Source organism: Schistocerca nitens, chromosome 3 (assembly GCF_023898315.1).
Source record: "Schistocerca nitens isolate TAMUIC-IGC-003100 chromosome 3, iqSchNite1.1, whole genome shotgun sequence".
NCBI lineage: Eukaryota > Metazoa > Arthropoda > Insecta > Orthoptera > Acrididae > Schistocerca > Schistocerca nitens.
In genome coordinates, this window is record NC_064616.1 from 146,530,075 (window position 1) to 146,548,311 (window position 18,237).

Consider the following 18,237-nt stretch of genomic DNA (forward strand, 5'->3'; position numbering starts at 1 on the left):
TGTAGAATGTTCTCTTTTTTATTGTAAAATTAACAGAATATAAAATTCCAAATGTGTGCTATTGTACTACACTAACATTCATATGATTTATATATACATTGTTATGAGAATATAACCATCTTTATAATTGAACTTATTGACAAAGCCCATTGTATAAGAAAATACTGAACGGCTAATAAAGATTCTTATTCATAGTTGCAGCGCACTTCGTAATTGTAAACATCATGAGCATCTCATGGATGATTAACACAAGGCTGCTCCCAAGGTAATGAAAGGCAACACTTGCCACAAAATGGCAGTAAGTGCTGCATGATGAATCTCACGATGTCGACATCCTTAATAACTGAAACGGAATGGCGTGGACAGCTGCTCTCCAGACTGTTTCAAGATTCTGTCAACTAATTCCAGTGTACCTCAGCAATATACAAAAAGGTCCCTGTAGGCAATATAATGGAAGTTGAAAGTGTAACGATTCTCCCTGCTCCAGTTGACTGGGGTGGCAGAGTTCTTGCCTTTAAGTTGGGTGGCCCAAATTAGCATGGTTTCCCAAAACGTGGTATACTGTGCGTGCCTCTTCAACCACATGGCCTCAAAAATGATTCGAAAACACAGCCAGGGGACCAACATAGATTTTGCCTTCTCGAGCATTTTCTGTATTAAATTAGGAATGCCAAAATTAACCTGCCCCTCCAACCATCGTCCTCTACTTAGGCAATACCTCAGTAGTGTCTGCAGACCTGGCAAATTAGCTTAGTAGTATTAATTGAGTAATTATGATTGATAACTTATTAATTAATTGAGCTACCTGTCTGTTTGGCATCAATTTCCTCTGAATTTAATTGAGAGTTCGAATCTGTGATCAGAATTAAAGGATTAATTTCATTTCTCTCTCTCTCTCTCTCTCTCTCTCTCTCTCTCTCTCCCCCCCCCCCCCCCCTTTTGTCGTGGGGACTGGTCTGGACAGACACTGTGGCCTCACCATGCACATTTTGACAAAGTCACTGCATTACAACACATTTGTCCACAAACACTATTACTAATCTTGTGTCACTGAGACTGAATCTACTGTATTATCTTTGTTTTCACTGCTTAAAAATGTAGTTACTTATCATTGAATTTGAACATTATGTCAGACTGGACTTCAGAAAAATTCTCCTGTCCGGTAATATTTTTCCTTCTTTTGCTACTGATTCAGTCTGCCATGATGTTAATATAGACTGAACAGTAACAATTTAACCACATTTATCTGGATTAATCTGAATTTAATCCATTATTGATCTTACACAAAGTTTAATAATCTTCATAACCTCATCTCAATCACTTAACATTCCACACACATTGTGGGGCCAAGTGTCAACTTCAAATCAAAGTGTCTTGATGGGAAGGGGAGGGGGGTATTCAATCCATAGTCTGTCCTGATGTTTCTTTCAGTTATCCATTCTTTCACCACCTTCACCTTGTTCATTGGTGTGAAAAGTATGAAGCTGCACCATAGTTTGGAGTTAACATTAAACTGAAGATTCCCCTATAACTGGCTGAGGAAGCCAGATGAAATGTTATAGCAATCTACTCTTTCCGTGTTGTTATCCCATCCTGGACTTTTTATATTATCAGTTGCATTACCTACCCCAAAATAAATAACAGTAGCAAAACTATTTTTTAATTAATTTTATTCAGTAGCCTTTGGTTTCTTACCCGTATCTGAGCGAATGTGGGTTTTCAAAAGTAAAATGTCATTTATAATGGCTCTGTTGTATCCCAAACCTGCCTGTTTGGAGACATCACCAACTGTTCATTGCTCCACCACTGTCCCAAAATTGTATGTTCTGTTAAACATATATCAATAATTGTATATGGGAAGATGGGACCTGCATCTACAGATAAGTGAGCCAAAGACTGATGTTTACTAATTGTAACCAACTTCTCAGTATTGATTTTGTAAGATCTTGCCACTAAACCATTATACCTGTAATTATTTCCACACCATCTGTAACAGTCTGTGTGTTAACTAACGCTTTATCATGGTACCAACAGCAGTGAGCAGAATAATAATTCACATCAGTTAATAAAGCTTACCTAGTTCTCAACAGGCTGGCCATCGTGAACATTACATGGTACACAAGAAAGAATGATCAGCAACTACCATACAATTAAGCATTCAAATTAAGTATTATATTCAATGAAACAGTAAAAGTTTCATGATAAACACTAACTTTGAGCGTGATCTTGACTTTGAGCGGGACTTTGATTTTGAGCGTGATCTTGACTTTGAACGAGATGGCGATTTGTAACGACCAACAGACTTAGATTTAGAATGACTCCTTGAACGACTAACACGGCTCCTGGATCTGTAACAAAGGAATTACAAATTTTAATAAACTTTTGCAAATACTACATTCACAATTAACAGTTTCAGTATTATGCACTGGTAGGACATGTTGTACAGAAAGAATCATGTGTCTCATAGCTCGTGTTACGAAACTTGAACAGCATGAGCTCAGGTATGGTATGGCATAAATGCTAATTTATGACTCTGCTGTGATGGTACACTTCCACAATCTCAAAATTTTAAAACATACTGGTACAAACTGAGACCAGTGTTACTAAGTTCTGCATCAAGTTTAGAGTGCCACTGCTGTGGCAACACACATCAGAGATGTTTCAAAAGTATTAATTTTAGGGCTAAGGACACAGATGCCTAAATGACCACAGAAGACTTCAATTAAAAACTATTTTTGTACTTTAAAAACATTCCACTTACATAGGAAAATTCCAGAAGAGCATGCTATATTCTTTAAATGATGTTAGGACCAGAACAGCTTCTTACACGTAATATCACATATTCAGTTAAAAAAGTCACAGCATTATTTCCTGTGTGATGCCAATGAGGTCACCATTAACTTTCCTGACTTGAATATAATGGGTCAGGCAAAAAATGAAACAAAAGTTTCTCGAATACCTCATTAGGCAGGGTTAGCACAATTTTCTTGAAGTTTGTGAGGCACAAGTCTATTGGCTGCTCAGATTTTGTGTGTGTGTGTGTGTGTGTGTGTGTGTGTGTGTGTGTGTGTGTGTGTGTGGGCGCGCGCCAATAAATCTGTCCCTTCAGCTATGTGGACATCTGGTGGTACAGGAACTGAATTAAGTATAGCAAAGCAAATGTTGAACTGTTTCTTTCCAGAGGAAAATCCACGCACACTATCCTGATTCAATTCTCGCACCACGATAGAGATTATTGTCTGTGGTGTAGAGAAATATCTGAAAGCACTAAATTATAAAGTTACAAGGTGTGATGGAATCCCTACTACATTCTATATAGAATTTAGGTCTTTCTCAAAAACCCTTTTAATCATAACATACTACAGATCCCTCGAACAACAAGTGTGCCAAGCACTTTGAAGACTGCACATATTCACATTTGTCTTCTTTAGCAGAAGTGATCCACATAACCACTGTCCAATAAATTTCACACTGATCTGTTTTAGACTCTCAGAACATACCCTAAGTTCAAATGTAATGAGATATCTAACAGAATGGCTTCCTCCACACAACCAATGTTGATTCAGTAAATGTCTCTAAAGTGAAACTCAATCCACACCTTTCTCATATGATATCATGAAAGCAATGGATCAAGGCAAGCAGGCAGATGGGTATTTCTCCACAACCGAAAAGCATTAGGCTACCACGCAAGCATTTAATGGAAGTGTGATTATGTGAACTATCAAACTAAATTTGTTAGTGGACTGAGGATTTATTGGTAAGGGGCATGCTATTCAGGATGGAGAGTCATCAATAGATGAGAGACCTTCAGATGTGTACCATGGTAGTGTACTGAGACCTTTCCAGATATTAATGATCTCGCAGACGATTATAAACCTCAGACACTTCACTTCACTGATGATGCAGTAATCTTTAACGAAGTACTGTAAAAAAAAAAGAAAAAGAGGGAGAGAGAGGGAGAGAGAGGGGGAGAGAGAGAGAGAGAAGCTTCACAAATATTCAGTCAATATCTATAAGATTTCAAAGTGGTGCTAGGATTGGCAACTTGCCTTAAATGTTCAAAGTGTAAAATCATGTGCTTTACAAACTGAAGCTACCTAGTACCTTATGACTTCAGTAGAAATAAGGGACAACTGTAACCAATCAACTATTCCAAATAATCAGGTAACAGTTTGTATGGATACGAGGAGCAATGATCACATTGCCTTCGTAGTAGGTAAAGCAGGTGGTCGACTTCAGTTCACTGGTACTACACTGGGAAAATTTAATCTGCCTATAAATGAGATAGCTAACAAAACACTCCTACGTTCCATCTCATGCTACTTACATATGTGGAACCCATATGAAACAAAAAAAAGGGGAATAATGAATGTATAGAACTTAGGATAGCACAAATGGTCACAGGTTTATGATGCAAAAAGACGGACAAAGATACCCAACTCTAGCTGTCTTTTTGTATCATAATTCAATAAGAGTTGCTATGCCATTACATCCCGCATGCTGGAAGTATATGGTCACAGGTTTGATCAAACAATGGGAGTGTGTCACAGAGATGCTAAAAAACCTGAACTGGTACATGAATGAAAATGCTAACCAGCCTATGAACATCTACCTCACATTTCAAGGACCATCTTTACAGAAGGAATCTAAGAACATACTACAGTCCTGTATCACTCCTGTAAGGACCACAAAGACCAGATTAGACTAACTACAGCATGCAAATATACATTTATGCAATATTTCTTTCTGTGCTCAATAGGAAAGTCAAATGCAAAGAACCCCTAATAAGTGATAAAACATTGAGTACCCTGTGCTATGCACATCCCAGTAGTTTGTGGAGTGCAAGTGTACATATTTACCTCTTACACAGCCAATACCTTTCTCCAATATACAAAATTGCAAATTAAATGAACTTTTGTTTGCGACTCCATATAGGTTGCAGTACAGCCTTCATCAGATCATATCATTTGGGTTTCAATTAACATACCAAAAAAATTTCAAATATCTTATGAATTTTAGTGATTCTGAGTAACAAACTATGAAAGAAAGTTGTAATGGCAAAAACATATGCCTGCAGTGAAACATTTGTAGCTCAAATTAACTGGAAGAGGGAAGTTATGCATTTCAGGTGATTTACTACTTAAACGAAACAAAGAAAATTTCCTTCAATTAGATTTACTAAAGAATGATTAGCAATACAGTAAGATGATTCACATTTGCTTCAATGGTTAATTTCTGGATGACCCCAATATTGTCATTTTGATTAACCCAAGCAATTTGCCTTTCAGGATTTTGAAAGCCATGTAACACCATTACCGTACTCCCCAAGTTTCATGTTATACAGCTGTCATTGGAAACATCCACATTCTTCATGCCTTCAGAATACCATATTCACCCAAGTAGAGACTGCTCGCTTTATTAAAGAACTATTAAGCGCAGCATATTACTATGGGACTGACCTACAACTATATGCTTAGGCTGTGGCAAGTTAAAACTTGCCAACATACTGGCAATGGTACAAGGTCTGACGAACTGATACAATAAATCTGTGTGTGTGTGTGTATCAGATATGTTCCGTAACCAGTGGTTGCTGTCTAATCAGAACTGATTTTGCCCCCCTTCATTCACATGTTCAAAATATTTATACAGGTTGTTGGCTGTGAAGTTGCGCAACATCAGTTCTGCCCTCCTGCAGAATGCAAAAGATGTATTGGCCAACTGCTCATTGTCTATCACTGAATTTACTAGTTTTGATGAATATTACCACCGAGTAAGAACACAGTTCAAAATCAAAAAAACAAGATGCACACAAAAAAGACAATTCCTCTGCAATGAGAGTAGTCTCCCTGTTGAGTTAAGGCAGTAATGGGCCAATTTAAAATGTTATTTACTTACCTTGAACGAGTCCTGCTGCGACGACGTGATCTGGAACGCGAAGGAGACCTAGACCGCGAACTAGACGAACGGGACCGTCTGCCTCTACTCGAATGTGTATCTTCAATTAGGCGGATACGACGGCCATTAAGTTCTGTGTCATCTAACTTTTGAAGTGCATTCCTCATGTCAGAATATGACGCAAACTCTACCACCCTGCAAAATAATCCAACATTACATACTGCAACTTATTTTTAAATTAACTCATGTAAACATTTTGACACTCCAATTTGTACATACCCTTCATTTCGACGCTGTTTGTGAGCATCAGCGTATGTAACTTCTCCAGCCTGTCTCATAAAATCCTTCAGATCCTGTAATAGATAATGTGAACTAAGTAGTAAGAATCCAAGTATTACCAGAATACACAGTAAACAATCCTTCAAATATACAGCAGTAAATAATGTGCTAAACCACAACATGAGGTACTTGAATGAAGTCCGAATTTCAGGAGAGAGAATTGTGTACGGATTCCGAGAAGTGAGATTAAGTACCATAGCAGCAGTAGTATGGCCAATTGTGTTCAATAACCTTCTGCACACATTATCAAACACTGGAAAACATTTATGAAATATTTCACTTTTAAGGTGAATGGTGGTCTATGCCCTGTTACTCACATTTCATTCCACATCTGTCAATTGCCTTAAATTCCAGGCATTGTACATACAAAACATGAATACCTATTAATCCCACTGAACTATTATGCATCCACTCTTCTGTATACTCTTGAGTAAGAGCCCATCAATGAGCAAAAATTAAAACACACAGCTTGAGATACAAGTGAATATTTGTTTGTTTTATGTCCTTCCTCCTGCTCCAAACATTAAGTGAGGGTTTAAGATATTTTAAGTGCAAGCAATAGAAAACTATAATAGTGCTGGCACATATGTTTATCACTTCACATGTATTCAATGTCCTGTTGTTGAACAGTCCTATATTTCTTACAGCACATTTGGGGATTTGATTTCTCCCTTCATGAAAGATAATCCTCTAATTAAACCACCACCACTTAATTTAAATTTCCAATTATTACAAGCTTTATACCATCCTTAATGCAGCTAATACAGTAACTACACTTCCAAAAACGCACTTCATATATGGTCTGAATAAACAGCGAAAATTTTAAATCCAGCTGTGTGAGCACAGGTTAGCCCTGACAAAATTTCATTTTAACGTCTTTGGTTTAAAACATTAAAATTATCATACCTGCCAGCTTATTCTGCTAGAAAGATTTTCCACAATCAAGCGATACTCAGTTCTTGTTGGTGGTCCATACCTAGAAGTAAAAGCAACCCTGTGCATGCAATGATTCAAGGAAGTACATAATATTTAAAAAGATACAACAATTAATATTTTACATATATACTGGAAGTCCCCTTATTTTTACAAATACTGAAACTACATCTCATGAAAACTAAAAATGTAATACTATGTGGACACTTGAACATGGCATGCTACGGTCGCAGGTTCGAATCCTGCCTCGGGCATGGGTGTGTGTGATGTCCTTAGGTTAGTTAGGTTTAAGTAGTTCTAAGTTCTAGGGGACTGATGACCTCAGATGTTGAGTCCCATAGTGCTCAGAGCCATTTGAACATGGCAGTTTCATGTGAAGGTGTTTTTAATTATGGTTGCACAAGATAGAGGTTGCACCTGAACTACCACATTTACTACATTGTTCACCTAAGCAACCAACTGCACAGTAGCCTTACCAAATGCTTTAAGCACTCTGCTTTGCTTCAGCCTGCTTGTTTTTTCTTATCTTGAAAAGAGAGAAATGAGTAATCCTGTTCCATAATGGGTATCAGTATGGTTCAACACTAGAAAGAACTGGTGATCCCTTTGACCATATCAGCTGTGCATTCGCAGAAGCACGAATCCAAGGTGTAAACTGCTAGCCCTATGGTAGTGAGATGGAGCTTGTTCCCCTGCACCTCTCCTCTCCCCTTGGACATTAGATTTTCTCACCTGTTTACAATCACGGCTGACTTCCATGTTATAGTGTCCACATCACATTTTTCATATTAATTAATGATGCCTATAGAATGCTATGAAACGGAACACAGGGTTGGGGTGTATTCTCCAGGAAGTGGCTAAAAGACAATTCAACAATATACTGTATTGTAGAAAGTAAAGAAGCTTAGGATTTAATATCCTGACAATGAGATAATTGCAGACTGAGCATAGGCTCATATTATCTCAGTATTAGTCAAGGATATTGGCCATGTCGTCTTCTAATGAACCATCCAGCTTTAGCCTTCAAGGATTTAGGGAAACCATGAAAAACCTAAATGTGGATGGCTGGATAGTGATCTGAACTGCAAACCTCCCAATTACCATGTACTAATACTGTACCAAAAGCTGTTATTTTGATATTGTTTTATTAGGCCACCAGTTTCAACATCCAATCGCATCTTCTGCATGCATAAGACAAGGCACTAACATATTGAATCTGGTTCCATAAAAACCCGAACTTCACAAGGAAGTGTGCTCTTCACACATACTTGTTAAGTTCAGGTATCTACAGAAACAGATATGAATGTTGGTGCCTTGTCTTACACATGCCCGAGTGCTGCTTGATGTTGTTCACGAGACAGGCCTGAAAACAACATGACTGGAACACTGAAACTGTCTGCCTAATAAAACAATATCAAAATAACGACTAATGGTACACTATTATTAAATTTCATCAACCAGCCACTGTCTCACATTATTAAGCCCAAAATGGAGTTACATTTTCCCTAATACAAGTCCAGTGTCTTGCCCCTGCACCATTCACATCACCACAATAATGAAACATATTACAGTGTTGATTCAGCTTATCATACATTGCACTAAATAATTTTTTTAAAAAAGGACTGTTTTTCATAAACAGAATGCTCCCACTGAGCCAAACCCTGTTATGTCTCCAGATAATTTCACTTCAATTTTTAGTTCACAGGTCACCACATGGAGGCCAACAGACCGAAAGTAAACAAAAATCTTGTTCTACTGAAGGATGATATGGGGCAAAAAGTACCAATGGTACAATCGTCCTTCCTAATTCCAAATCGCCCCATTTTACAACTGTGGTCATTTGACATGGGGTATGTTGAAAGAATTAAAAAGTTTCTGGCTCATTTTGTAGCATAGACTCTGAATTTTGCAATAGGCCCCCCACGAAGTGATATATATATATATATATATATATATATATATGCTATTGTACTCAGTCCTCACCTACTGGCAAACTGGTTTTAGAAGTTTTGGTTCCTAACTTCCTCCCTCTATTCTTACTAGGAACTGCTGGTTATGTCTTTGATGTGGTCAATTCTGTTGTTACCATGAATACAGTAAACCTTGCACCTTCTCTGAGCTACACATACTAAAACCTTTCATGTGAACAATTTGCATTTTCAGTGTTTAATTGTGACAACACAGCAGAAAAGGTATGGTTATCAAACAACTTGAGACCTCTTCATCTGTGCAATTAGCTCCTGTGTTAACACCCCTGTATCAACTGTACTGTTGAAGAAACATTTGTTTAAAAAAACACACACACACACACACACACACACACACACACACACACACACACACACACAGAGAGAGAGAGAGAGAGAGAGAGAGAGAGAGAGAGAGAGAGAGAGCGCTCCCTTATGTAAGACGGCAACATTTTATCCATTAACACCAAATACGTTATTCTCTTGCACTCAATCCTTAAATTTCATTCTTTATTGGCTTACAAAACATAGCAATATATTGAAATAAAATCAGTTCAAAATACACCACCTAATGGAATGAGCTGAATGATGATTTGTGACAATGTAAATGAACCCAAAAATAACAAACAGTATCTGTATTAATATGAAAAGAATAAACATACCTGTCATGATAATAGACATCCATATCCCTGAAACAAATGAAGTCATAAGCTCAGTGACTTCCACAAACAAGACACTCCCTCATGCCTTATTTTATGTAACCGAAAACCCTCAATTACTACCTTATATACTACAGAGATCATTATCTTAGTTTTCACACTGATATAATTAGTACTGAACAGCACAAACTCAGTTTCCAAACATGTTTAATGACCTCAAAATTTATTAGGAAATGTAAAGGCATAAAAAGGAGTGCCTTGCCCTCTCACTTTGCATAAATCTGCAGCTATTTAACACCTGTCAATACAATAACAAATGTTCGATTCCATGAATTCATGCTTTCAGTCTGCTTATTCTGTGGGAGTATTAACTATAAATTTATGATAAGTAAGTATCTGTAATTAATGATGGCCTATGAAAGGTAAATGCTTATTCCTTTGAAATAATGAAAGGGGTGCTACTCACCAGTTATCTTTTTACAAAACAAAAGTCACCACAGTGGGTGAGGAAAAACTGTGACAGTAATATCAATGAAACGACACCCTAACCGCTTACTTGGCCCGATCGCGGCTCCGCCTTCGCGGGGGAGGGCCTCGACTTCTACTCCAATCTCGCCACATGTCACTCCCGCGCGGTGTACCACGCGCTTTCTCTACAGAGACTCTGCAACAACAAGCAATAATATCGGCTTACTTGTCCATCCACGATGAACGCCGACGTGTGTAGCCTCCCATTCCACCACCATAGAGACGAGGTTCTCCTCTTGCTGTACCACGGGCGTGCTCAACAATCACCCTGAAATCAAAAGAGTTGTCACTTCACCGTGGGCCAGTGGGCCACATCCACAGGGCACCAGACATCAACGCATCAGGCTAAGAGGCTAAAAAACCTGTTAAGAAAAGCAGGAACACAGACAAAAACATAAAATCATCACAACTCATTACATTCACAATCTGAAAAGAATGTTAAGTTTTTCAATTTAACTAAATTATACATTCAGATAAAAGAAATGCTTACCTTTCTCCAAGTAATTCCTTTCCATTCAATTCGTACACAGCATCATCAGCATCACGGTAATCATCAAATTCCTGGAACATAGAAGAAATAACTCACTATAGCCAAATAACAATCAGATTACAGAATTTCTGGGGAAAATAAACATTGGGAGTAATTTTCCTAGTCCTCAGAATTGGAAAACAATCATCATACTTTTTTTTTTCCAAGTACGCTGCAGTAAAAACTTCTAACAATTATCTAATTCACACAAGCTATTAAGTACATGTAGTAATGATTCAGTAATAAAATTTCTTGAAATCTGGTAACTACTTTCCCTGCAATCATCAACACTTTCAGCAAAAGTCTATTTTCCTCCTTTAAGGAAGGACAAAGTCTACATTACAAAGTACTCAACAAAATTAAAACCATGTAGCCATATCACAGTGACGTCCACATTAAATTCCTTGTCTAACAAAAAGCTCACTACAACCACTACAAAATTTGCATCTTTTGAGAATATTTCCACAGTTTAAAATTTACAAAGTAGACAGATGAGCCACTATTACAATACGTGCTGACAATTGGAGCAATAAGTGTACTGAAATCTTCACAACCCTCAACTGTTTTGTCTTCTGACTAAATGACAAAAATGGGAATGACAATTACCGAGAAAACACTATTCCACTATAATGCTGTTGATATATAACAAATTACCTTTTTCAATACAAAAATTTGAATCGGATCCATGAATCAAGACATCTATAATAAAACACAGTCATGATCTGACAATGGCAAACCGCAACAGAAATATCTGACAAAATGAACACAAATTCTTGACCTCTACAAAAATTCAGAATTCTTGGAAATGTTTCCAGTAAATTCAACCTACACCAAGTATGACTATCAATTAATACTTACACAAAATCCATAGCCATTCTTGAGGAGAATTTCACGAATTCGACCATAACCTTTGAAAAATCGTTCGAGGTCCTTCTGCCTGACACCATATGGAAGTCCTCCGACATATACCCTTGTGCCTACCATGCTGCAATAAAACGGAATTCAAATTTAAATCACACTTACCACAAACGCAAATCCATTCTTCATTGCGATTTCCTTGATTCTACCATATTTCCGGAAGAACTTCTCAAGGTCGTGTTCTCGAACGCGGTATGTTAATCCTCCAATGAAAACTCTGGTTCCCATTCTTAAACGAAACAAGAGACCTGTCACATCAATGTCCAAAAACCAAGAACTTTCCTACAACTCCAAGTGAAAATAGTGGGCCATTCCACGTCAGATGTAATACAACAAAGCTTAATAACGGTAAGTTAAATCTCACTGAAGGTACTAATTTTGCACAAAAATTGGGAAAGAAATTACATTCTCTTGCAAGTTAGTATCAAGATAGAACCAACTCCTAGAGCACAAAGATAGTGCAAGGAAATGCACATTGGTTAATTATTATAATACACCCAAGAAAAATTATTACATCCAACCTATTATTGGCTACCATAAATAGAAAATAACTGAACAAACTATAGTGTGGAGGTAGGTTCTCAAAATTATAATTATGAGTTATGGTTCTTCAGTGATGACACCACACACTCACAGGTACACCCAATTCTTAAACTTAACAATAAAAGCATAGTACGATTCACAGCACTAGGGTAATAACGAAAAAATTTGCACTATCTTTACTGTTTGCTCCACAGTTTGAGAACTGATTCTTGTGCCACCCATCCAATTTATATATGAATGACTACTGATGCAAATTAATAATTCATAAATTATTATTATTATTATTATTATTATTATTATTATTATTATTATTTACTTTTTCCAGTTCAAAGCTCTTCAGAGGATCTCCTGCTTACCTAATATTACAAAAATATATACAAGATTAAATAAAAGTATTCAAGAGTTTAAAATTCTGCAATTTTAAAAACTGCACAAATATGAGCTTGCTGCTTTGACATTATAAACGACAAAACCTTGCATTCGCTGAGCATGGAATGGCCCAATATTTTCCAATTAAATAAAGATGCAATTAAATGTGACAACTTTATCTTTTATTTTTGAACAGCAGTTCACAGATTTTCTGTTCCAAGCGTGTGTTTATATTTAAAGCAAAAACATAAGAATTTATAATTACACTAACAAAAGAATTCATCTTGTATACAAGCTTTCCTTTAAGTAGTACCAGAATGTAACTATTAGCAAGCAGCTTATTCTAGTACGTATACAAGATATATATTAGAAAAGAAGAACAATGTTTAATTTAAATAATTAACTGAATCTTTCCAATATAATTGGGAGGGTAGTTACACCAACATTTTGTAGTGAAACTCATCTCTGCTTTGCAAATTAAGATGACAGGACAGAAAGGCACTTATAACATAGCTGAGTTACATTTTATACAACTCCAGTCATCTGACAACTTACAAAAATTTAAGTAACGATTGCCATGTTCTAGATACTGCGCCAAAATTAACTTAAGACCACTAAATTGAGCAAATGTAAAAGGTTCTAATTTGATGACAGTTTTAACAATTATAAATATGACTAATTTAGTAATTATCAAACTAATCAAATATTAATGCATTAAATTTTATATAATATTCTACGGTAACTGGACTGTTGCAACAGGGTGAGAGGAAAAAACACACACACACACACACACACACACACACACACACACACACACACCTCAAGTCATATTCAAACTGTGGCAAATATAAACCAGGACACCTCCAGATACAAGGAGGGATGGAGGAGGGGGGGAGGGGGGGGAGGGGTGGGAGACTGGATTTCAAATTTTGTTGCTCGTCAACTAAATGGCTAGCACAAGTTATAAGAAGTCACACATACACTTAGGAAACAGCAGCAGAAATTACTTTTCCCATTATGGTAAAATTGAAATAATGATGTTTAGTGTGTGAAACACTAAAAACTAAATGGCTAAAATAAGAAAGCATTTGGAAATTAATTTCAAACATGAAATCAGAAAAAAATAAAATAAAATAAAATAAAATCAACATTTTCACATGTACCAGTAACATGTGAAAATAAGATCATATGCTAATTTTAAACTGATGCTCACCTAAGAAGGTATGGCCCCCAGAGCAAATTTACACTGAATTTACTAAGCAGATAAATTTCAGGGTGGCTCAAAAGAATGGGAAATTCTGTGAAGCGTTATAGCAATGCAGCGAGAGAATGCTGCTTGCTCTATCTTGCCATTCAGCAAACATGGAGCAATGGAACATTGTGCACCATCCCTCTGCAGTGAAAAGCCTTTTACAAGTATCGAAGTCTGGACACCGCATGTGGTGTCACTGCCAGACACCACACTTGCTAGGTGGTAGCTTAAATCGGCCGCGGTCCATTAGTACATGTCGGACCCGCGTGTCGCCACTGTGTGATCGCAGACCGAGCGCCACCACACGGCCGGTCTCGAGAGACGTACGAGAACTCGCCCCAGTTGTACGACGACGTTGCTAGCGACTATACGGACGAAGCCATTTCTCTCATTTGCCGAGAGACAGTTAGAATAGCCTTCAGCTAAGTTAATGGCTACGACTTAGCAAGGCGCCATTAGCCTTAAATAGCTTGTATATAAAGAGTCACTTGTATCGCCAGAATCTCCAGATGTCTCATCAAGAACAATGTATAAAAGGATGTATTAAAAGTTAAGTATATTCCAAAGATACGTATTTTCTTTATCACATTCATTAAGTCTCCTGTTTCAGACCTCACTCCATCCTTCGTGAGTTTGCGCGTGCATCTTGGCCGCCTCTTTCAATTAGTGTGCGTAGTGTTGGCAAGTCTGCCGACACAACACCGCACACTGAGAATTTCAGTGTTATTTCAACACTGGACGACATGGTCACGTTCCCTCGATGCATGTAATATACACCTGTGTTCACAATTTTGAAGCACTGAAGAAACAATCGCAGAGAGACCCCAACCTGCTCATATGGTGGGCAATATCCAGACTGTGCAAACTGCTTTGGTAACAAGCCCAAAGTGCTCCGTTCGACATCACACAGGGTCTCTACAGTTGCATCGTTTGAGTGTTCAACATATACTGAAAGTGGTTTTAAAGTCCCCTCTGTACCAGCTGCCGATCATTCGGCAACTTCAACCTAACAATCTGCTAATGCACAGACAGTATGCTGAACACATGCTAGCAAAAGTGCACAATCACTACAATTTTATTAACAACATGTTGATGTCAGATGAAGCTCACTTCCACCTCGGTGGCTTTGTCAATGGGCAGAATTTTCAGTATTGGTCTCAGTAAAATCCATGTCAGCTACATGAGCATATATTGTCCAGCAGCAAGGTTACTGCACTGTGCGAGGGTACCACAAAGAACTTAAAGCAAGAATACGAGATTAAACCTCTAGGATTCCTATTGAAATATTAGGTTGAACCATGCATAATGTTTCTATCAGGCTTATAGAAACTAGCTGAGCTCTATGGACTAAATTCTCCAATTACAAAATCCAAATTGAAAGAAAGAAAATTTTTAAAAAGGTAGACTCTGCAATTCACGTAAGTGCCTGGCAAAGGGTTCATCAAACCACTTTCAGACCATTTCTCTTCTGTTACATTTTCTAATAGTACGCGAGAATAAATGAATGCTTACGTCTATCCATATGAGCTCTGATTTATTTTATTACAATTATCATTTCTCCCTAAACAGGTGGACACCAGCGAAATATTTTCACATTTGGTAGAAAAATCACTCCAAGAAACGCAAAATGTCTTTGTTTCAATTATTGCCACTCCAATTCATATCAATGGCACTCTTCCCACGCTTTCACAATAATACAAAACAAGCTGCCCTTCTTTGAAATTTTTCGATGTCCTTTGTCAATCCTATCTGATGCGGATCCCCCAGAGCATAACACTACAAAAGAGGAAGGATCAGTGTAGTGCAGGCAGCCTCTTTAGCAGACATGTTGCATTTTCGAAGTGTTCTGCCAATAAATCACAGCCTATGGTTCAATTCCCACACACCATTATCTATGTAATGTTTAAATTTAAACTCATTCATAACTGTAATCCCCAAATTATTTAGTTGAATTCACAGCCTTTAGATTTGTGTGATTTATTGTATAATGGAAATGTAGCAGATTACTTTTAGCACTAATGTGGATGACTTCGCTCTTCATCATTTAAGAGTCAAAGTTTTCACACCATTCGGATATATCATTTAGAATTTTGGCAAATGGTTTTGACCATCTGATGACTTGACAGGACGGTAAATGGCAGCATGATCTCCAACCAATCTAAGAGGGCTGCTCTGTCTCCTAAATCACTTATATAGGTCAGGAACAGAACCTGCAACACTTCGAAGGTGAACACTAGATAGCACTTGTTTTACTCTACAACTTCCTGTCAATTACTACAAATTATAACCTTTCTTACAGGAAATCTCGATTCCAGTCACAACTGAGATGATACTCCCTAGGCACGTAGTTTGATTAGAAATTGCATGTGTGGAGAGAGATCAAACACCTTCCGGAAATCCAGAAACATGGAATCAATCTGAGATTCTCTGTTGTTAGCATTCATTACTTCAATAGAATAAATAGCTGTGTTTCACTAGAACATTACTTTCTGAATCTGTGCTATCTGTCAATAGATCACTTTCCTTGAGGTAATCCATAATGTTGGAACACTATATGTTTCAAAGCCATATAACAAGCTGACATCTGTGTTATGGGTCTGTAACAGATTATTCTATTCCCTTTCTTGAGTATTGGCATGACCTGTTCAAATTTCTAGTCTTAACGTATAGTTTTTCCGACAAGCAAGTCGTCATAGTTGACTGCCAAGAATGGAGCTATTGCATCATACTCTTAAAGGGACTTTACTGATGTACAATCTGGACCAGAAGACTTTCTTTTATTAAGTGATTTACGCAGCTTAGCAACATAGAGGATATCAACTATGTTGCTAATGTCTGCAGCTGTTCTTGATTCACACTCTGGAATATTTATTTCACCTTCTTTGTTGAAAAGATTTTGGGAAACAGAGTTGAGAAATTCTGTTTTTGCGGCACTGTCATCAGTAACGTTTCCATTGCCATCACAAAGTGAAGGTAGCAATGTGTTCGGCCACTCCTGTACTTTTAGTAGGACCCAGAATCTTTCTCGATTTTCAACTACATTTCAAGACAGTTTTTTTGTGGAAGTATTTAAGCATCTTATACTGAAGTAGATGATGAATTTTGACCTCTTGTAAATCACTACCAATCCTGGTGATTTTGCATTCTTATAAATTTGGCATGCTTTTTTCGTTGCTTCAGCAACAGCGATCTGACCTGTTTTGTGTACTACGGACGATCAATACCATCTTTAATTTATTCAGTATAAATCTCTCAACTGCCGTTGAAACTCTTTCTCTGAATTTCAGCCACAGATAGCCTACACTTTCACAGTTAGTTAGGGAGGAGTGGAGACTCTTAGGAGGGGCACCAATTATGTTTCATTTTTAAATAAATATATTCTAGGTTTATTTTTGGTGTATTTGGATGCTGTGGTATCAATCGCACTACAGCAACATTGTTGTCACTAATCCCTGTGTCCATCATGATGCTAACTATTTGCTCAGGATTATTTGCAGCTAAGACAAAGTGTGTTTTTCTGACCACTGATACTTCAACGTGGCTCCATTCACTGATTGCTCAAAATAATTTTCTGAGGAAGCACTTAGTACAATTCTGGACAATGTTTTCTGCCTACCACCAACTTTAAAAATGTATTTTCACCAGCATGTCGACAGATCAAAGGCATCAAAAACTACAGTTGTTTGAGTGGTATACATAAATGAAATGAGAAGTCTTCTTTCAATTGTTCAATGTATTTTCCCAGAGACCCTGGACTGCCCAGTCCACGCATCACAGCCTCCTCTACCCATGAACCTGTCCCATTTGTAAGAGACCCCAGACTTATTTACACAGAACACACCAACCTATGGCACAAGTCAAGGAGTCTGCCGCCTACACAGTTTCACAACTGTGCGAGTCTCTGACTCAGACCCTTCACTCGGCTCTGTCCAATATTGGTCCTGTTGACAACACTACAGATGGTAAGTTCTGCCTTCATCTCAGAAGCAAGACTAGCTGCCTTTACTGCTTTAGATAGCCACCACAAACCAGATAATTTCTTCTGATTCAAAGTGACACATTAGTACCAGCAAGAGCAACCAACTGCAGCTGGGTGCACTCTGTGCATCAGGTAAGGTTGTTTCCGTATCTGAGGTGTGTTCACATACAAATGTGAGTGCTTACGTTATGTGACACCATCAATAATATCAATGTTTTGTGAAGTGGCTACTGTCATAGAACCTGACCCTTGGCAGTAGATTTCAACAGGGGTGGTTCTAATTTAACCAAAAGATTCGGTTTTTAAACCCCATTTTTAAAAATGAA

General features: G+C 37.6%; 1 protein-coding gene across 1 annotated transcript in view; it reads right to left on the bottom strand.

The window, feature by feature from the left end:
• LOC126248086 (serine/arginine-rich splicing factor 5-like) overlaps positions 1-18,237 on the bottom strand; it is a 34,288-nt gene that overhangs the window by 14,209 nt on the left and 1,842 nt on the right. Inside the window, exons 2-9 of the mRNA XM_049948745.1 lie at positions 11,874-11,997; positions 10,812-10,882; positions 10,350-10,457; positions 9,797-9,823; positions 7,141-7,210; positions 6,175-6,248; positions 5,896-6,090; positions 2,214-2,348 (exon numbers count right to left, since the gene is read on the bottom strand). Coding sequence (XP_049804702.1) covers positions 2,214-2,348; positions 5,896-6,090; positions 6,175-6,248; positions 7,141-7,210; positions 9,797-9,823; positions 10,350-10,457; positions 10,812-10,882; positions 11,874-11,996 — 803 coding nt within the window. The 5' untranslated portion in view covers position 11,997. The remainder of the gene's footprint in view (positions 1-2,213; positions 2,349-5,895; positions 6,091-6,174; positions 6,249-7,140; positions 7,211-9,796; positions 9,824-10,349; positions 10,458-10,811; positions 10,883-11,873; positions 11,998-18,237) is intronic.